Source organism: Doryrhamphus excisus, linkage group LG6 (genome assembly GCF_037039965.1).
Source record: "Doryrhamphus excisus strain RoL-2023G ecotype Guam linkage group LG6, RoL_Dexc_Guam_v1.1, whole genome shotgun sequence".
In the NCBI taxonomy this organism is placed as follows: domain Eukaryota; kingdom Metazoa; phylum Chordata; class Actinopteri; order Syngnathiformes; family Syngnathidae; genus Doryrhamphus; species Doryrhamphus excisus.
In genome coordinates, this window is record NC_136362.1 from 22,258,940 (window position 1) to 22,280,427 (window position 21,488).

General features: G+C 42.1%; 3 protein-coding genes across 6 annotated transcripts in view; 1 reads left to right on the forward strand and 2 right to left on the reverse strand.

Moving 5' to 3' along the window:
- Positions 1-76: 76 nt before the first annotated feature.
- sqor (sulfide quinone oxidoreductase) lies at positions 77-8,731 on the reverse strand. 3 transcript variants are annotated; one of them, XM_058087324.2, is made up of 11 exons: positions 8,526-8,585; positions 8,391-8,440; positions 7,572-7,755; positions 5,296-5,466; positions 5,168-5,221; positions 4,890-5,084; positions 3,111-3,320; positions 2,150-2,333; positions 1,329-1,396; positions 990-1,168; positions 77-905 (listed from the first exon to the last, which is right to left on the reverse strand). In XM_058087324.2, exons 3-11 carry the CDS (start codon positions 7,752-7,754, stop codon positions 848-850), a joined length of 1,302 nt encoding a protein of 433 aa, XP_057943307.2. In that variant the 5' UTR covers position 7,755; positions 8,391-8,440; positions 8,526-8,585; the 3' UTR covers positions 77-847. The 3 variants fall into 3 exon arrangements, with proteins under 3 accessions (XP_057943307.2, XP_057943310.2, XP_057943309.2); XM_058087327.2 differs by lacking the exons at positions 8,391-8,440; positions 8,526-8,585 and adding an exon at positions 8,605-8,731; XM_058087326.2 differs by lacking the exon at positions 8,391-8,440 and having other exon boundaries at positions 8,526-8,663.
- A 284-nt stretch (positions 8,732-9,015) lies between these two features.
- galk2 (galactokinase 2) lies at positions 9,016-19,225 on the reverse strand. Of its 2 annotated transcripts, XM_058087353.2 has the most exons (10): positions 19,105-19,225; positions 18,947-19,035; positions 18,623-18,746; positions 16,518-16,611; positions 16,261-16,407; positions 16,086-16,184; positions 14,493-14,645; positions 13,397-13,607; positions 13,116-13,317; positions 9,016-9,690 (listed from the first exon to the last, which is right to left on the reverse strand). In XM_058087353.2, the coding sequence occupies exons 1-10, from the start codon at positions 19,152-19,154 to the stop codon at positions 9,489-9,491; spliced, it is 1,371 nt and encodes a 456-aa protein (XP_057943336.2). In that variant the 5' UTR covers positions 19,155-19,225; the 3' UTR covers positions 9,016-9,488. The 2 variants fall into 2 exon arrangements, with proteins under 2 accessions (XP_057943336.2, XP_057943337.2); XM_058087354.2 differs by lacking the exons at positions 16,518-16,611; positions 18,947-19,035; positions 19,105-19,225.
- Positions 19,226-19,644: 419 nt separating this feature from the next.
- The window catches only part of cep152 (centrosomal protein 152), a 93,149-nt gene continuing 91,305 nt past the window's right edge, over positions 19,645-21,488 (forward strand). Inside the window, exons 1-2 of the mRNA XM_078791680.1 lie at positions 19,645-19,826; positions 20,192-20,294. Of these exons, the coding sequence (XP_078647806.1) occupies positions 20,208-20,294 (87 nt within the window). The 5' untranslated portion in view covers positions 19,645-19,826; positions 20,192-20,207. The remainder of the gene's footprint in view (positions 19,827-20,191; positions 20,295-21,488) is intronic.

Genomic DNA, 21,488 nt, shown 5'->3' on the forward strand with positions numbered 1-21,488 from the left:
ATTTTATATTATAATAATTACATTACATTATATTTGATTGTATTGTATTGACACACAAGCACCAGATTTGATGTGTTTAACAACAGACTTTTATTATGAATTATCTTGCAATCGGAGTGCAAAGCAATATATCATCTCAAAATATTGCAGTGGAATAATCATTTGTTGTGGATGTAAACACGTCGCTCACCCGTGTAGCGTTCACAGCTGCTCGTCCCGGCCGGTGTGCATGATTTACTACACGATGACGATGGGTTTCGCCAGTGCGGCTGCAGCCTCTCGCTCAGACGCGAGAGCTGCCTATGTGAACATGGAAAGGTTGTACGAGACATGTAGATTTATGTAGAGATGTGCAACAATTTGACTCTACTTCTGTTCACTTTGTGAGGACTTATTTCAGGAGATTCTGGAAGATCTAGAAAGGTTTCTGTGCTGATGGCTGCTCTATAGGAGCAATACGGCTTAATGCAAAGGGCCCAAAATGAGCAATGGTCAGAAGTCAGACCTCATGAATCGCACTGCTTCGAAATCATGCAAAAGCGACAAAGCGACTGGTGTCGTTTTTTACATATTGGCGGTCAGCAAGCAGCTCACACGGTTAGCTCGTTTGCTAGCCATGACCACAACAGATTATTGACAATGGGCTGGAGACCAGTCCAGGGTGTACCCCACCTCTCACCCGAAGACCAATGAATGAATGGTCTGCAGCCAATCAGGATGCAAGGTGAACCAGGATAGAGCGAGAGAACAGCGTACAGGATTACATTCAGAGTTCATTCATTCTTTAGCAACATGAAATCTACATCTTGCATGTCTTCTCGGTTTCCAAAGCAAAATGACCTTTCTGTCATTTCATTCCAAGATGCAGTAGTTTCCTGTAGGGTGCGGGCCCCCCCCACAAGCCCCTGCAGAGGACACAAAGGAAGGACAATCCAAAAGGTGACCACACTACAATATACAATATACAGAAGATATCCAAGTGTCCATACCTGACCAGTCCATGCCAGTAAAGGTGAGGCATCACGTCAGCTTTCATGTGATACATGAGTCTGCTCTCCTTGGCTTGGTTCATGGGGAACGTTTCCAGAGGTTGGCCGTTGTAGTCGAACTCCGCCAGAATGACCGTGTTGTAGCTGGTAACCAACGGACAGGAAGTGTAGCCGTCATACTAGAAATGAGATGGAGGTGATTAGGGACGCTGCCGTTTGAGGTGTGATGGAGGATGTTGTCTGCCAGACAGAAGCCAGAGGATATGCTTTCAAGAGTAATAATATAAATAAAATAATTTGCTTTGGAATGATCCTATCACACGAGAGCAACTGCTTCACCTTTTTATCAGGTTTCTCCTTTTTCAATATCCTTTTGATGCTTTGGTGTAGAACAGCAGACTGTGCAGCTGAAACAAGGAAACAAATGTCATATTATTGTTATTGTAAAGAAAATTATGCTACAAATAATAACATATCTTCATGTTCACGGGACAATTATTTGTTATCACAGACATGAGCGACTGGCCGCTCGCCAGTCAGATACACCCCTTGTCTATAATTAATCATGACCTCTGATTAATTTTTACTTTCAAAAGTAATGGTAATGGTAATGTTTTTATTTCATTTGAACATGCATCAGATTACAATTGAGTGCATCCCATAATCAGTTCCCAGTTCCACATGTCCAAAAGGAGTAGGAAGAAGCAAAGCTCATTAAATCCTAACCCTCCATCTGGTACTGTTACATTTGTTCACTTCCTGCTTTCATAATATAGTTTGTTTATTTTTTTTATTAAAAAATTTCAAATATTTTTTTCATTAAAATTTTTTTTTAATTAAAAAAAAAATTTAATAAATTTTTTTTATTTTATTGTCCCGTACGGAAGTACTGGGTGATATGAGCATCCAATGCCATAATGGGTACCATAGTAAGTGTCAATATAGTGATATATATAGTATATCATGACTGCTTGAAGACTCTTCATCCTTGTATTTAGCAAACATCAACTGCTTGTATTGTTTCTTGAATTGGCTCATCATTGTGCATTGTTTGACTTCCTTACTCAATCCATTCCATGGTTTGATTCCACATACTGAAATGCTATGGCTAGCATAACGTAGTCCTAGCATAGAAGTAGTCATAAAAAAGAAAGACTTACCAACAGCAGCAGCGGTTTTGGCAGTGGGCAGGTTAGTACAGTCCCCGATGCCAAAGATGTTGGGGTACCTCTTATGTTGGAGGTTGTCTTTGTCCACATCCAACCAGCCGGCCTCGTCCGCTAGCGGGCTGCCTTTAATCACCGGGTTGGGTCCCATTGGTGGGGTGACATGAAGCATGTCGTACTAAAGAGCAGAAGGTGAACAGTTACTCGGGGTGGCTGGTTCCACTCTAATGGCGTTACCTGGAAAGAGTTTGGTTGAAAGTTTACTCAAGGATGCATTTGGAAGGTAACGTCCGTGTTTTAGGGTTGCTCCACCCAGAGTGCATACGGTCAGTGAAGTTGCGTAATGCCAGAATCGGAGCCAGAATCCTCATCCAGAATCAGCAACGCTGCTTACGTTATTATTAAACTGTTATTACCAAATGCCCGCAAGGCATGCTGGGTAGCTGCAAAGTGAAATTCGAAGATTAACACATTGGATATGAAGACTGTTAGCTTGTTTACTTCTCTTCAATGTATTTTGCAATCTGGCAAAAAAAGCAACAAACACAGGAAAATGTTGGAGAAAGAGTCCCAGCATGCCTTGCGGCAGGTAAATACGGGTGTTTTTTTGGCATGGGTATTGCATGTCGATGTTTGTTTGTATGCCCACATCAACCGGCCGCCTTTCCTCCTCTGAACAACTTTGATGCCCCCAAATTCCCTCCACATCTGACAGCCAATGAAAGGCTTGGAGACCCTGATGTGGCCCACCGCTGCTATGGGTGCCTTAATTGCTGACTTCTAATTGGATTTATATTACTCAAGTATGTCAATCAATATGCTGTCCAGCTCGTTTCGGTAAGAATAAAACGTTTTTGGACCGTTGGGGTATCGTTTAAGCACCATCACTGTACCAAATTGGCACCAGTATCGGCTAACCATCGGTCAACCGTACCCGACCCTGCGTGCCCGTTACCTCCAACACTGTGGTCTCCTCCGGTTTATCAAGATTTTCAAACACTGCTTCCTGTTTGTCCGCTCGCACTTCAATCAGGTTCTGCCTCAGGTTGACTTTTAGGTCACGTTCCTTCACGACGTCCCACAGTGAGTCAGCATATTTCTTGATGCCAAACAGCACCGGCAGAGATGTGTTGTAAATGATGTTGGCCTTTGACCTCTTCCCTGTCTGGAGATAAAACAATAAGCATTCAATCATTCACAGCTAGAATCATCCTTAAATCCAGCACCAGTTAAAACATGCTGGCACTGCCCAAACCAACAAAGGTCTACATCAGGGGTCTCAAACTCGTGGCCCGCGGGCCCCCGTCTTGATGTGAAAGTTTAATGTTAGTTCCATATGGATGCTGTATGGTATCATGTACCCACAAATGACAGCTTAAAGCTGTTGATTGGGCAAGCTACCACGCTGCTCCCAGATGGAACGATGCTAACTTGCTAATTGGGTAAAATTCCATTAAGGTTAAATAACTGTTAATACTGTTCATTTCAATCTAGCCACCAACTATATGTGGTTTTTATAGTTTTTCTTATTTGCTGTTTTATCGTTATAATTACCAATGAGCTAAAAATGTCATCCAATACTTCTCTACAAGAGAGGAGAAATATGATCTCAGGGAAGAAGTACATTTGAAACACTTCTATGCTAGGACTACGTTATGCTAGCCATAGCATTTCAGTATGTGGAATCAAACTATGGAATGGATTGAGTAAGGAAATCAAACAATGCACAACGATGAGCCAATTCAAGAAACAATACAAGCAGTTGATGTTTGCTAAATACAAGGATGAAGAGTCTTCAACCAGTCATCATGTGCTATATATATCACTATAAAAATGAAATTATATTAAATTTAAATACAAAACTTAAACTATATTAGGAAAGCAGGAAGTGAACAAATGTAAGAGTTAGTGATTGTAAAAGTACCAGATAGAGGGGTAGGATTTAATAAGCTTTGCTTCTTCCTACTCCTTTTGGACATGTGGAACTGGGAACTGATTATGGGATGCACTCAATTGGAATCTGATGCATGTTCAAATGAAATAAAACCATTTCCATTATTTTATTTATTTATTACTGATTGATTTTTTTCTTTATTTTTATTGATTGATTTTTTTTCATCTTATTTTGTGTAGTCAATAAAAGTGAAGATATTTGAGAACAGTGGAATGTTTTATCAGAGCACTGAAAAAGTATCAAAGAGGGTATAGCAGAAGCAACTACATTGATGACAGTTTTTATATTGATTTTTTTTCTGTTTTTAATAAATGCATTTTTTTTTTTGGAAAACCTGATGCGGCCCAACCTCACCCAGACCCTAGCTCCAGTGGCCCCCAGGTAAAGTGAGTTTGGGCCCCCTGCTGTAAGGTGACAAATCAGTCCAAAATTTTGCCATGGATTGTGGAAACCCACCCCGGGTATCAGGACAGAAGCACATCCTTGTCTTGGAAACATGCGAGACCATCAGGTTGGAAGGATTTCCACGCATGACTGAAGACTAGAATGGCAGCCATCAACATATCAGTTTCAACTTAACGAGCGGCAGACATGATGGGAAGACACTGAATTTCCTGCATCAAAGCCAGCCTGTCAATCAGATATCACGACAATCACGACGAGAACCGGAGCACAGAGTGGGAGGAGCCACGTGCGATGTCTTCCTCGGAAGGTGAATATTTGTTCACAAGCGAGCTCAGGGCATCCAAGATCCGAGAAGCTTCCAGGAAAGCCACATACCTTTCTAAGGAACGCGTCTGTGAGGTACATTATCTTCTGCGGAGCTCCAGCACATTTAACTGGAGTGTTTGGGAATGAGAAGACAGCGTTGCCCTTTTCAAAGTTCTGCAGTGCCATCCATGTTTTCTCCACCGTTTGGACAGAGTAGTTGGATCCAATCTTTGGATGTTCAAATCCCTCAGGCAGCCCTTTGATCTTTTCAATAAGAATACAAAAAACCTTCAGTGAGATGTTTCTGAAAAGAGCGTAGATGTTCTACCAACACGGCACGTCCTCACCTTTTCAAAGTGGAGCTGCAAGCCCAGGGCCACAATCAGATACTCATAGGAGATCTGTGATGGGATCATTGAAGACATTTTAGGGCCATAAAACACACGCAGGATCGGCCGCAGTAAAGCAAACATACTTTGGTCCCGTCTTCGGTGTGTACGGTCTTTGTCTCCGGGTTGATTTCCTCAACTTTGGATTTCACCCATTTCACACCCGATGGCATCATACTTGATGTGGGCCTTCCTGATGAAGCTACGGTTTTCGCACCGGCACCCACCAGAGTCCAAAGAGGCTGATAGTAGTGCATCTAAAAAGGAGAAGAGTTAGTTTGATGCATCACGATCTATGATAATCATGGACGTGTGTTCCGTGTGTGTGGAGAATGTGTATTCATGGCCAAAAATAAACGTGCTTGTCATACGTGGTGAAAAATGACACGCAACCACACGAACGTGCTAAACTAATGACTAATTACTTGACCGGAAGTCTTGAACTACTGAAATTCTGCCAGTGGTTTCGGAAGCGAGGGTCTCTGTATTTTATAGTGATATACAAGTCATTGTGGTAACCATGGTGACCACATCACTGCAGCTCCAGAAACTTAGTCCAAGTTTCATTAATGTGACATTTCACTTATGAATTGATGATTCATCTAATTAATCAACAATTATTTTGGGATTTGAGTCATCATTTTATCCTTATTACTTTCAGCAAATGTGAATATTAGATTTTCCTGAAAGCAGACCTACTAGCTCCGTGTTTAGGCAAAACCCGTTTTAAAGGGGACCTGTTATGCTTTTTCCACTTTTCTGAACTATAAAGATTGTTGAAACATAGTATTTTGGGGTTAAACCAAAGCCAAAGTTTCACAGAATGAAGTTTGTGAATTAGGAAGTGAGCCCTGAAACAAGTTTGGGATGGCCCAAACGCTCGCTTTCAGAGGGTGTTGGAAAACTGTTCTTTTGTGATGTCACAAAGGAGCGTCCTAAAATGTGCGTGGCTGTAGGCGAGATACGCTTTCTGCCCTCCCCCAAGCTTTGCTTCTCTGTTTACGAGGCAAGCTCGGGCAGTTGCTTAGAAGATGCTGACTACCTGTCAACATCATTTCCCACGGGACTGTTTTGGTGAACATGAACGTGAAATATCCGCCAAATTCGATTTCTCTTGTTGGTAAAGGTGTATTAATGTCGGACACATTGCTCTGGAACATCGTAGTCGAACAAAAGACGTGCAATAACCACATTTCCACTACCGATGTCGCACCCTCACATCTGGCTCCTGAGCTCCACGACACCAGCAGTGCATGACAAAGTGTGTCCGAACGAGTGCTCCTTCTCGGGGTAGGGAGGTTGGAGGCAGCGCTCCACCACTCCACCGCTCTTTGACTTCATACACGGTCCATCAGGGGTCTTCAGCCTTTTGAATGAGCTCTCCAAAGGCTTTATTCATGTATTATAAACTCCTATACCCACTAAATTAGAAAGTGGGATTCACAGTAGTCAGGAAGTAGTTTGGGAGTGTGACCAATCACAGCAGAGTGGGCCTGCCCAGAGGTGGAATAGGTGCAGATTCTGGAAGATCTAGGAAGTTTTCTGTGCGGGTTATTGTGTATAGCTGCTCTATAGGAGTCCACTGAGAGTGATAGAAGTTTTATTAGCCACAAATCACTTTCTTGGCTGCATGGCGGTAGAGTGCTTAGCGCACAGGCCACACAGCTAGGAGACCAGCGTTCAATTCCACCCTCGGCCACCTCTGTGTGGAGTTTGCATGTTCTCCACGTGCATGCGTGGTTTTTCTCCAGGTACTCCGGTTTCCTCCCACATTCCAAAAACATGCTAGGTTAATTGGCCACTCCAAATGTGCCCTGGGATTGGCTGGCCACCAGTCCAGGGTGGACCCCGCCTCTCGCCCGAAGACAGCTGGGATAGGCTCCAGCACCCCCCGCGACCCTCATGAGGATAAGCGGTAGAAAATGAATGAATGATTCCAAATTCATTCAATCCCAGGGCACATATAGACAAACAACCATTCACACTCACATTCATACCTATGGACAATAGGTAGCTAATTAACCTAGCATGTTTTTTTGGAATGTGGGAGGAAACCGGAAAACCCGGAGAACATGCAAACTCCACACAGAGATGGCCGAGGGTGGAATTGAACCCTGGTCTCCTCGCTGTGAGGTCTGCATGCTAACCACTCGCCTGCCGTGCAGCCCCACTTTGGAATCAGTGTTTATAAAATGTGCTATATAAATAAACTGGATTGGATGATGGAATACTGTAAATGAATCTTTTCCGCCATTCGCTGACGGTCCTGGTTCATAACCCCGCTAATAGCCAGGATCTTTTGTGGTTTGATGCCAGTTGCAACTGCGACCATGAAGTTGAGTGTCATCATTGGTGGACTTACCTCACTGGGCTCCACAATAGCCACATTCTCAGCACCTAGCATCCTTTTCATGCGTGCACCCATTGCCATCCCCCCGCTTCCTCCTCCGAGCACCAGCATTTTGTAATGTTGTGTGGCAGCGGCACGGCTACTTGTGTGGAGACGACAGGCGCCGGAGCCTGCATAGCGACAGAGGGCAGCCATGCTGTGTGCCAGGGAAACAAACAGGGACAAATCATACTTTCAAATTACTGACAACATTTTGGTCTTTAAACACAAATCTTCTGCTGTATGCTGTTGCTGACTTTGTTTATGTGTGTGGCTAGTGGTGGACAAACCGTTCGTTTCGTTCATTTCTGTCAATAGGTCGTAAGTCTGAGATTCTGACTCGGTCAGCCATGTCGAGTCAGTCCGTTCACTCATGTTCAGGTTCGTTCGACTCAACAGCTCAACAACACGTGATGACTAGTTGTGTGTAGGTCATGAACGAACGGGTCAAACGAATTAATTCTTTTTCGTGAACGGAACGAACGAGGTCAACGACAGTGTCGGCCAATCTCTCGGTCTCGGTCTTTCGGTCATCTAACCCCACCCACCCACACAGCGAGGCGCGACGATAGGATAAGGTCAACGGACTTTCCAGCCAATCAAAACAAAAACAAAAAAGCAATTGAAACTGGACAGACCGAACGGGTATTTTAGGGGCAGTGACTTCGTTCATTCAGTTCACAAAAAAGAACTAGTTATTTTGACTCGTTCGTTCATGACCGACTCTGTGTGGCTAATTTGATGGACTGCACTTTCTTCGGCTCCAAAATAAACCAAACCTACAAGACGTACATTTTAACCTTATCTGTTTGCTAGTTCTTCATATGAAACGCCACTCGGAGCTATAACATAATGACATAACTGTACGCATTATTATGTACGCTTTGACACTGTCAAGTCCACTAAACATGTTTAGAGTACTCTTACCTCGATCGGAAAAACAGGTACTACGGTGTTGCAGGACAAATAAGCACTTCCTAAACAACGGTGATGAAGATGAAGTTACCCAATATGAACTTGAACGAAGATCTACTAAGGCCAGACGTTCGGCGGCGCCAGCCAGCCTTGTGAAATCAGACGGCCGAATCACTTCCTGGTTGCGTCACGTGGTCTTGAGTTTACCCCAGAAGTACCTGCCTTGAATGGCGAGAGTTAAGCAACAAAGTTATTCGTTTTTTTAATGAGGGTTTACAGGAGAGAGAAGAAATGTTATTCTTCTACAGATCTATCCTCAGCTCATAATATATTAAACAGTAGTAATATTCATTCAATATTCATCCTTAATACATTTTCATTACAAAAATGTTTCCTAAAAAATCAGACCTTAAAAATCATTTTATTCATCGATTATCGCAACAGGGCTATTAATTGTAATGACTGCAACGGTAAAAAGGCACAACCTTGTACAACAGACAAAAACACGAGAAAAAACACTTTAATTAAAATGGCTGTTGAGAACTTTATAAAAAATACGCAAATATCAGATGATGCTGTTTATTCTACGGCACAAGTTAACTGCGTGTGGTTGGTGAATAGCACACCCTTCTGGTGAATATGTGTAATAGCAACTGGTTTAACAATTACCTAAGCATTTACCCCAACAATTGAAAGATAATCCACTTCATTGTACTAATAAAGAGTAGCAAGACGGAGCAAAAAGTGCTCCTGTAAATGAATTATGAAGTTAATATTGGTCCATAAACATGAGACTGGCTGGAGTGCTAGTGCTATAAGGGGTCATGGATTCTGTGCTCTGTTACAAGGACATCTGGGAGAAGAAGACAAGCCTTCATTCATGTATTCTTTTTATACGCATCTTTTTATGAGCGTGAATGAATGTTTAATGTCCTTGGACCACCCGTCTCCAACACAGATCAATACAGATCCTTCTTAAAGATAAATTGCAGCTCCGCCTCCAGGCTTCGATACAAACAAACTGTGTTTCTCCATGGCTGCTCGACATGAATCCGGCAGGTAGTAGGCTTCCCTCACTGCTCGCTGGAAAGACTGGACTTTGTCACTTGGAACCATGGAGACAGCACAGCCCCCCCAGCCTGCTCCCGTCAGCCGAGAGCCCACGGCTCCGGACTTCCTGTCAGTGGAATAAAGTGTTGAATATATTGCAAGGTCTTCATAATACATCATAATACATCATGATCATGTGTCAGTAGTGATGTGCATTGCGCTTTTGGAAGTGAGCCCTGAAAGAAGTTTGGGATGGCTCAAAAGGCGTGGTAAAACTGCCCTTTGTGACATCACAGAGGGACGGACTTCCCAGAGGAGTGGGCATGCCGTGGGTGGAATACATTTAAACAACCCTTTTGGCAGGAAGCACAAATCAAAGGAAATGCAGCTGAATAGGTGCAGATTCTGGAAGATCTAATGCACACACCCTTCACAATCGCCACTCGTATTTGAAGCCGCTATGTTATGTTATGACTTGTTTGGTTCTGCTGTTCGTGCTATAATGGACTTGTGACTTCATTTATTATTGCATGACTGAGTGACTAGTGATGTCATTGGCTTCATTTTTTGTTGTGTTACCTTCATTTCGGCTATGTTATTTTCATGATTTCTATTTGAACATGCATCAGATTCCAATTGAGTGCATCCCATAATCAGTTCCCAGTTCCACATGTCCAAAAGGAGTAGGAAAAAGCAAAGCTTATTAAATCCTACCCCTCCATCTGGTACTTTTACTATCAGTAACTGTTACATTTGTTCACTTCCTGCTTTCATATTATAGTTGAAGTTTTTTTTATTAATGTATTTTATTTTATTATTTATTTGTTTATTTATCTTTGTCATGTACGGAAGTAGTAGGTGATATGAGCATCCAATGCCATATGGGTACCATAGTACGTGACAATATAGTGATATATATAGCACACCATGACTGGTTGAAGACAGTTAAAAGCTGTGGTTTTGTGTGTGTATATATATATATATATATATAGTATACACACACACACACATATATATACATATATACACACACACACACAGTATATACACACATACATATATACACATATATATATACATATACACACACACACATATATATATATATATACACACACACACATATAGTATGTATATACATACATACATATACATATATACATACATATACATATACATATATACATATATACGTATATATATATACAGTGAAGAAAATAAGTATTTGAACACCCTGCTATTTTGCTATTTCTCCCACTTAGAAATCATGGAGGGGTCTGAAATTTTCATCGTAGGTGCATGTCCACTGTGAGAGAGATAAACTAAAAAGAAAAATCCAGAAATCACAATGCATGATTTTTCAACAATTTATATGTGTGATACAGCTGCTAATAAGTATTTGAACACCTGAGAAAATGAATGTTAATATTTGGTACAGTAGCCTTTGTTTGCTATTACAGAGGTCAAACGTTTCCTGTAGTTTTTCACCAGGTTTGCACACACTGCAGGAGGGATCTTGGCCCACTCCTCCACACAGATCTTCTCTAGATCAGTCAGGTTTCTGGGCTGTCGCTGAGAAACACGGAGTTTGAGCTCCCTCCAAAGATTTTCGATTGGGTTCAGGTCTGGAGACTGGCTGGGCCATGCTAGAACCTTGATATGCTTCTTACGGAGCCACTCCTTGGTTTTCCTGGCTGTGTGCTTCGGGTCGTTGTCGTGTTGGAAGACCCAGCCACGACCCATCTTCAATGCTCTGACAGAGGGAAGGAGGTTGTTCCCCAAAATCTCACAATACACGGCCCCAGTCATCCTCTCTTTAATGCAGTGCACTCGTCCTGTCCCATGTGCAGAAAAACACCCCCAAAGCATGATGCTACCACCCCCATGCTTCACAGTAGGGATGGTGTTCTTCGGATACTCTTCATTCTTCTTCCTCCAAACACGCTTATTGGAATTATGACCAAAAAGTTCTATTTTGGTCTCATCTGACCATAAAACTTTCTCCCATGACTCCTCTGTATCATCCAAATGGTCATATGCAAACTTAAGACGGGCCTTGACATGTGCTGGTTTAAGCAGGGGAACCTTTCGTGCCATGCATGATTTCACATCATGACGTCTTAGTGTATTACCTACAGTAACCTTGGAAACGGGGGTCCCAGCTCTTTTCAGGTCATTGACCAAGTCCTGTCGTGTAGTTCTGGGCTGATTCCTCACCTTTCTTAGAATCATTGAGACCCCACGAGGTGATATCTTGCATGGGGCTCCACTCCGATTGAGATTGACCGTCATGTTTAGCTTCTTCCATTTTCTAATGATAGCTCCAACAGTGGACCTTTTTTCACCAAGCTGCTTGGTAATTGCTCCGTAGCCCTTTCCAGCCTTGTGGAGGTGTACAATTTTGTCTCTGGTGTCTTTGGACAGCTCTTTGGTCTTCGCCATGTTACAAGTTAAAGTCTTACTGATTGTATGGGGTGGACAGGTGTCTTTATGCAGCTAACGACCTCAAACAGGTGCATCTGATTCAGGATGATACATGGAGTGCAGGTGGACTTCTAATGGGCAGACTAACAGGTCTTTCAGGGTCAGAATTCTAGATGATACACAGGTGTTCAAATACTTATTTGCAGCTGTATCACACAAATAAATTGTTAAAAAATCATACATTGTGATTTCTGGATTTTTCTTTTTAGTTTATCTCTCTCACAGTGGACATGCACCTACGATGAAAATTTCAGACCCCTCCATGATTTCTAAGTGGGAGAAATAGCAAAATAGCAGGGTGTTCAAATACTTATTTTCTTCACTGTATATATATATACATACACACACACACACACACATATATACATACATATACATATATACACATATTATTATTATTTCTTAAATGGACATAGTACATAGTGTGGGTGGTGGTTATGTATGTAGTATATATATATACACACACACATATATACACATACATACATATATATATATACATACATACATACATACATATATATATATATATATATATATACATACATACATACATATATATATATATATACTATATATATAACCACCACCCACATTATGTACTATGTCCATTTAAGAAATAACACACTCCACCATCTCAATCATTCCACCAATTGGTCCTTCATTAACCAAATTTTTGATTTTTTTCTTGAGAATTTATTATTTCTCTAAACAAGCAAAAATCAGTTTTATCCGATTACCCATTTAATCGACAAACATTTCTGTAGAATACTGGATTACTAAAATATTCGATCGTTGCACCCCGACTTCTTCCAATTGCTCATCATGTTTATTTTATTAGGTATTACAAGTACAAAGGTGACTATAGGGGTGTTATTTCATGTCTATAGGGCTCTAATGATTAGAAGGTCGTAAACTGGTTTTCTAGGCTCTACCTATAACGATATTCAATTGATTCTGGTAGTTATCACGTTTGGGGCTGGAACCAATTGCGTTAAAGGAGGGACATCAGGATGTATTGTACAACATTGTGTTCCATGGGGAGCTAGAATGAGATGTTCTACTCACAGGCAGATTTCCACCAGTTGGTCCAGTTCAGGGCAGCTGCACTCATACAGGTCTCTGCAGCTAGCATGGCTCTGGTTCATCAGGTCTCCCAGGAGCTGGATGGACTCAGCGGGTCCAGAATCACACACTCCCTTGAAGCGCAGAACACGTGCTGCTTCACCGTAAACGTGCTTAGCTCTCTGGTGCAGCTTGAAATGTTTCACTGCGACGAAGAACATGAAGAAGTTGCTTTTTTATTGCACCGCTCCCCGATGCGTTTCGATTTTTGTTTTTGTGCTCACCATCTTGAGTGTTGGCACTCAGCAGCTCGCTGGAAAACTGCTCGGAGGTGATGGCCAAAACCTTGCAGATCTCCTCACGGCTGTACGGCTCAGGATGCAGAACCTCATCCACCAGAGACACCATGTCCTCCAGAGATGCTCGGAGCTCCGTCTGCACCTGCGCCAGCTTCAACAAGCCATTGGATCTCAACCCCCGCGCATGGGCCAGCATCTGAATGCACACCATGACAGACAAGCCAATGGAACGCTCCGTTGATGCCTTTCATTTTACATAGGACACCATAGGACACCATAGGTCACCATAGGTCACCATAGTAGGTCACCATAGGACACCATAGGTCACCATAGGTCACCATAGGACGCCATAGGACGCCATAGGACACCATAGGTCACCATAGGACACCATAGGACGCCATAGGACGCCATAGGTCACCATAGGACACCATAGGACACCATAGGTCACCATAGGACGCCATAGGACGCCATAGGATGCCATAGGACACCATAGGTCACCATAGGACACCATAGGACACCATAGGATGTCATAGGACGCCATAGGACACCATAGGTCGCCATAGGACGCCATAGGACGCCATAGGTCGCCATAGGACGCCATAGGTCGCCATAGGTCGCCATAGGACACCATAGGTCACCATAGGACACCATAGGTCACCATAGGACACCACAGGTCACCACAGGACACCACAGGACACCACAGGTCACCACAGGACACCAGGACACCATAGGACGCCATAGGTCACCATAGGACGCCATAGGACGCCATATGACGCCATAGGACACCATAGGACACCATAGGTCGCCATAGGACGCCATAGGACGCCATAGGTCACCATAGGACGCCATAGGACGCCATAGGTCGCCATAGAACACCATAGGTCACCATAGGACGCCATAGGACGCCATAGGTCACCATAGGACACCATAGGTCACCATAGGTCACCATAGGACACCATAGGTCACCATAGGACACCATAGGTCACCATAGGTCACCATAGGTCACCATAGGACACCATAGGACACCATAGGACACCATAGGTCACCACAGGAGAACTGTGCCCCTCCTTGCAGTTTGTACCTTAGTCGCTATCCGACACTCGACCACACGGATGTTGTAATGAGAAGAGGCTGCTTTATTCATCTGGACACAGCAGTTGGAAATGACAAACACAGCACCGTCCGGGAGTTGGACATCAGTGGCTCTCAAAGGCTCAAACTCAATCAGCTTTGCCTGTTGAGGACAGAAGACAAATTCACTAGCGATGGCGTTTCCCACAGGTCTCCAATCCAGCCGTCTCATTTGCATAAATGTCCATGATGCATGCACATTGTTTCAAATAACAATGCACGCCATTTTTAATGGGATGGGGGGGGCTAACAGGTTGTGTTGATGATGGAATTATTGCCATATAAATGGTGAATAAATCATATGTTTAAAGCTCACGTAGTTCTTGCTTGTTTTGCATTCATTTTTAGTCACATCTTGTGTGTCGTTATTATGGATCAACCAATATGTTTTTTTTTTCAGGCCGATGCCGATACCGATTCTTTTCAATCACCCTTAGCCGATGGCCGATATTGCTTGGGATGATATTTGTGGCCGATACTGCTTTTGCTCACTCGATTTACATGAAAAAATGACGATGATAACAAATATTCCAGGTCTCAAGTTGAAACAAATATTTATTGAAATGAAACACTAGGGATCGACCGATATGGTTTTTTTCCAGCCGATACCGATTTTTTACCATCACCCTTAGCCGATGGTCAATTTTGCTTGGGGCGATATTTGTGGCCGATACTGCTTTTGCTCCCTCAATTTACATTAAAAAATGACAATGATAAATATTCCAGGTTTCAAGTTGAAACAAATAATTATTGAAATGTAAACACTGAACACAGTAGGATTCAGCTTTCTTAAACACACATTTCAACGCCATTATCAACTTTAAAAGGAATAAATATTCAACATGTGCAAAACATTTCTGTCGTAGTTTAGGTTTTATCTAGCATCCATGTGATGACTGCTTCCATGCAGTGAGCCCCCCCGCCTCCACACTCATAACACGACACGCATTCATGACTGAATGAAACTTGGCGTTCATGTTTCCTATTTGAAAGCAGGTGGAAATATTTCAACTAAGTGGATAATTCAAGGTTGAAAACGTACCCTTGTTGGGATTCACCACTGTTGCAGTGGGGGAGGGGTACCGCGACTGTGTGTGTTGCAAGGTCCTCCGACAACACAAAGCTGCCCGGTGGATGCCTGTCTGTAAATCATGCGGCGGAAAAATACATCGGCGAACCCACGTGCTTATCGGCCGATACCGATTCAAGTAAAGAACGCAAATATTGGCCCGAAATATCGGCCGATGTATCAGTCAATCCTTAGTTGTTATGTACATATTACAAGGATATTAGTAAGGATTGTAGGTGGAATATGAACCCGCCCGTGCAGAGTTTATTATGAGCTCTGACTTTGTAGGGTTTAATAACATTTTGAGCAATGCAATGTTAATGCTAATGATCTACAACGGTTCTCATAAAGGGAAAATACCGGGTAATATCGTGTGGATAATATTGTAATAATAGCTCTCACATCAAACTCTAAAAATGGGACTATTTGAGTCTAAATAAGGAACTAGAATAAATGAATTATTTGACCACATACACTTCCTTTTTCTGCCAGGAATGATATGGACTGGTCCATTCCTCCTCCCTCTGTTCCGACATAGCGCTCACTTTTGGCACATATCTCTGCAAGAGCCACCTAAAACAGGAGAGGAACTTGAGAAGTATTTTTTTTTGAGGGGGGGGGGGGGGGGGTGATTGACCAGACATTTTACTTTGGAGAGGGACTTCTTATTTGCCTCCATCGTTGCCAGCCCAGCACAACACACTAAGGCACTCGAACTGGACAGGCCGGAGCTTGGTGGAACGTTTCCGTCCACAACACATGACATTCCCGCTAAATGTGGAATGCCAAACTTCTCCTGTATGGAGAACAAAAGAAGGGTAATTCCATAATTCCATAAATGATAGCAATGTGATTTGAATATAAAATATGGAGACGTGTGTATCCGCCATTGTACCCAAGTCCTACCTGAATGCCTTTAACGCCACAGAGGAAATAATAAAACCACTTTGGGTTAGCTCTATCAATGGCTATATCCCCCGAGCACGACACTGTGGCGTCCCTGCAGGAATAAAAACAGCCATCATCTGCGTACACGTGACTAGTACAGCTGGGATAGGCTCCAGCACCCGTGCCATAGAAAGTGAATGAATGACCTTGTATCTGCATTACTGACACAATTTCTGAAAGACCTGGACCTACTCATTTTTGGCCCTTTGTATTGAGTTTTTGACTCCTATAGAGCAGCTACACACAATAGTCTAGATCTTCCAGAATCTGCACCTATTCAGCTGGGTTTCTTTGGATTTCATGGTTCCCGCAAAAATGGTCTGTTTGAATGCATTCCACCCACGGCCCGCCTCCAGACACGCCCACTCTGCTGTGGTTGGTCACGCTGCCGAGTGCATAGAAACACTGTACACGGTGTGGGTGTTGATCATAAACGGTGCCGAGTGCATATAAAGACTTCCAGTTTTGTGCCACCAACTTTAAAGGAGTTGAGTTGACAAAAAAAAAAACCGCAATTTATTTTTTTTAAATGTCGGCTTTTAACATCCAGCCATATGTGATGGATCCCGAATCCGATCCGGAAGTAGAGACTGGACAGTTCAAAGTTTCTCAAGAAAAGAGGTTACTTCAATATATGTCAATGGTAAGTAGCTTCTAATGTCTAATGTGTTTTGAAGGACTGCAGGATTGCAGAGCCGCTAAATGTGGTGGGAAAAGGCTATTAGCAACCCGCTTCCTCTATGCCAGGGGTTTGAACCGCTGAGGCCCGATTTTTTCACTGCAAGGTGGCATCAAATCCACTCCCAGTTTAACAAGCTAAAACCTGAATAAAGTTGAATGATTAATAACATGAAATAAAGTGATAATCACAAAGATTTTTATTAAACCTATCCTAAATTTTGGTAATAATTCATGGAATAAATCAAGCAAGAAAACAATTTAAAGGCTTAAGGCAGGCTTATTAGCTTATTAATAAAAAAAAAGACCAATATTTAGATTTTACTTTTAACAAAAAGGGGAGTCAGAATAAAAATAAATAAAATCTATCAATCAATAAAAAAGGTAGTGATAAAAGAAATACATTTAAAGCAATATTTTTAAATTAAATAAACTGCGAATAAAATGTAAATAATGTGCAAATAACACAATAGCCTTATAATAAGCAAATGAATTTAACAATTGCTTCAGCAGTCTTTTGATGCTTTTGCATGTCAGAACCAGATGTTGCTCTTCCTCCATTTACAAAGCCGTAATTGAGGAGTCAGGATTGTGCTTTTAGCGTACAATTTAATCTTTTGAGGGTGATTGTGGTGCAGCCGGGAACCTCGTAGGTTCTCAATAAATGGTGAGGCCATCTCCGAATGAGTTACTTGAGGTACTTGAATTATTGGAATAATCGTTGCTGCCCTATTAATTACAATATACAAAAATGTAATGCAATGAATTAAATAAATACGTTACTGCTATTAACGTGCCATTTTGACAGTCCTGCTTATTATCAATACTTTGTTTACGTTACATTGCTCAACACTGATGCTCAGGCTACGGCATCCCTGTAGGGACATAAGACACGGCTGCTGCTCAAAGCATATGACAAGCAACCGAGCTAACTGGATAGCCTCCAATGTATTTATTCTAAACTAAAGACACATAGTGGGAAAACGTACCACTTCCACACTAAATGGGAGAACTTTTTTCCCCATTCATGTTGAAGATGTCATGGCCATCATTTATTAAGTCGTTTGTTTTTGACAACCCGCGATAGAGCAAGGGAGCGATGGTCAAACTGGGATGTAGCGAGGGATGACTGTATGTGGAAAGAGGAGATGAAGTACAATAGCACTTTTTAAGCCACATCCCTATGCAAACGCAGCTCATTTGCATTAAAGTTACAGGCACACAAAACTGTGTGTTCCTAGTACGGCTGAGTAAAGTGATTACATTCCAGCATCCTGGTAATTTTGACCTAACAACTTCAAATACACAAGTGTGGCTTCCTCTGAGACATATTTAAAATGACTGAAAAAATAGCATGGGACTTGTGTAAAGATTTCGGGTCTTACTCGTATGCTGTATTTGTGTTGGTCAGCTGGATTGTCTCTGACTTGTTCATTGAGATGGCCACAAGGATATTCTGTTCAATAGCCATTGGAAGAACAGAGTAGCCGCAGTAATCAATATGCTCGCCTTTAAGATGGGAGAAAGACAAAAAACTAAATCAAATGCAGAGACATGTTCACTGCTCAAGCCAGAGTTGCCGCAGAAAAGCAAAATGAGTTTGTTTTTTTTTTTAATCGCACTGGCGGTATTCATTTATGAGAATGACAGTCCAACACAACCAACCAATGTATCTCTTGTGTCATATAATACGTTACAAATAAAGTTACCTATGAGATTGACTCTTCCTGGTGCACATGCGTAGAAGAGAGGCAGTCCTCCATACTTGAGTTCGAACGTTTCTTTCACGATTTGGAGCCTATAAAGAAGGAATAAGACAATACATTTCTTCATCCCTCAGCATCTCCGTGGTTGTAAATATACTCACCGTTTACTATTAATGACCGCAGCTTGTAATTTGGGAGGGTTAGAGGGCATTTTTAAATGTTTAAATAAATTTTAAAACTCTGAAAGCACTAGTTTCCTCAAGTTATGAGCTCAGAGTTATGAGGACATCCGGGCCGCGAATCACCTGACAGTCACATGATCCCGGATGCTGATTCCTGAATCGGAATCAGCTCTTAACCAGGAATTTAGGATAAATGTGTGTACATTGACATCCGATAAACTGACTCTGGAACAGTGGAAAAGATGATCCCAGCACACACGGAAGCGCGATGAGGAGTTGGAGGCGGGACTGACCAATCACAAGGAGAAACGTAATACGATTAAATCACGAGGTCACACAGGACTACAACAATGGTGGTGGACTACACTACCCGACTCGTTGCCATGGGGATGTGGTTTATTTCTCTTCAGCGGCTGAGGACGAAATAAAACATACGGTAACTACAAATATCCTGATTAATATTTGTTTTTTTGTCTAGTGTAGAACCAGAGTAGGATAATAATGACATTTATGAATGACGTTAACGCACTAGTCACTCAAACAGCATTTGGCGCTGTCAATGCGCGCGACTTTTCAAAGTGGGCGAGTCTTCAAAGGATACAAGAAGTCGGTTAGCTCGTGTCATGCTACCATGCTACCTTGTACCGGGACGTAAATCGCTACTCCAAGTGACAACAACAGCTGAGTTCAACTAACAACAGGTCAGTGAATATTCATAATCCACCCAGCCAGATATGCGAAGGTTTTACTACATTTTAAAACAAGCCTAGTACTTAACATTTTTTAAAGGCGTGTCTTTGTTAATGCTAGTTAGCCAGCCTCACTAGCTACCCTGGAAACAACAATGTGGCTAGCACTTAACAAACGTTAGCAAATAGTCTAGACAGAACTGTGAGAAAAGGTTAGTAATTTGTTTGCAACCACAGTGAAGTGCAGCACTGTTCATAGCGAGAACTCGCTTTGTTTGTGTTTATCCGATCGCTTTAGGCCGCTTCATCGCCGTCATACATTTGCCGCATACATCATAAATATGAATATGATTATGGTATTCTGCTGTCATTCCCAGCGCTCCCTACACCGTCATGTCTATTGATTTTGACAGTGCTGCTCTTCAAACGCAGCACGATGATGAAGATTACGATGAAGAGGACTATGCAAGAGAGCAAGAGGTAAAACACATCATGCACAAACCACCAGGTTGTCTGACTTGATGGGTTTTCAAATCAATGTCCAATCAAAATCAAATCTATATCAAATGTGACATCCAAGATTCCGCCTAGGATGTTTTCTCTCTGTCACTTGACTCCAATGTACTGCAAAAATAATGCAAATAATTGCATTATGCAGTTTGCACTTGAGGAAATGCCATGTTCACAGTTCAGCAGGTACACATAGTTAGGACTCATCCCAGCAACTTTGTGTAGCCGGTCTGGACTGACACTGCCTGAAATTGAACTCTGCGTTGTGTTCTTTTGGTAAATAGACGAGGTGGGAGGCTGCAATTTCTTCGCCAACTGGAAGAGGGGGGTTATTTCTGTGCACAACAAACAAAATGTACAGCAGCTTTATCACACTTGCACAAGTTTCCTACAGAAAAGAAAAGTACATTAAAAAACAAATTCATTAAAACTAACATACAGCATACAGCATACGCTAACTTTTACAAGGTGCCTTTACATGCCGTATTTAATACAAGCACATACTGGGGGAGTGAAACGTGTAACATATTAATATTTTATATACGCATGTGTTACATCTGCACTGTAAGATTGTGTTGCTTGTTATTGGTCTTCTTTGTGGTTGGTCAGGTTGAAACCATGTGCCATGGCATTGGCCTACTTTCACACTATGAATGCGGTTATTTAGTGCACCATGCCACTATACTATACAGAAAGCTGAAGAAAAACAACAGGACTGTTTTAATGTTATTGATTGCTGACTGCTGTTTTCCTTCTCTGATGGATCCTGTGCATCGCAGTCTCATCAAATGGAAAATGTGGAATGTTTCTGCTCCATTTAGCTTTGCTATATGATTTGTCCCAACAATGCTTTTCTTTTTGGAGCAAAATGCACAACTTCTGAGTGGAGCCGACGACATTCCAGACACTCTTTGGTTGTTTTGCACAGTCTCTTCCTCTGAAATGGACTAGGATGTTCCCAATTGGATTTCCTGTTGAAGCAGACATTTCCTTGCTCAATGTGTCAATGGTTGAGGATACAGTGCAAGATTTTGAGAGCATTCAGCAGTCCTTGTGGGAAGTAAGTCCAGATGGTTTTATTTGTCCAGTCACTTGAGCAAAGTCATGTAAGTCTGTTACATAGAAAGAAGTTTTGATAGTGTTTTAAATCAGCAAAATACGGCA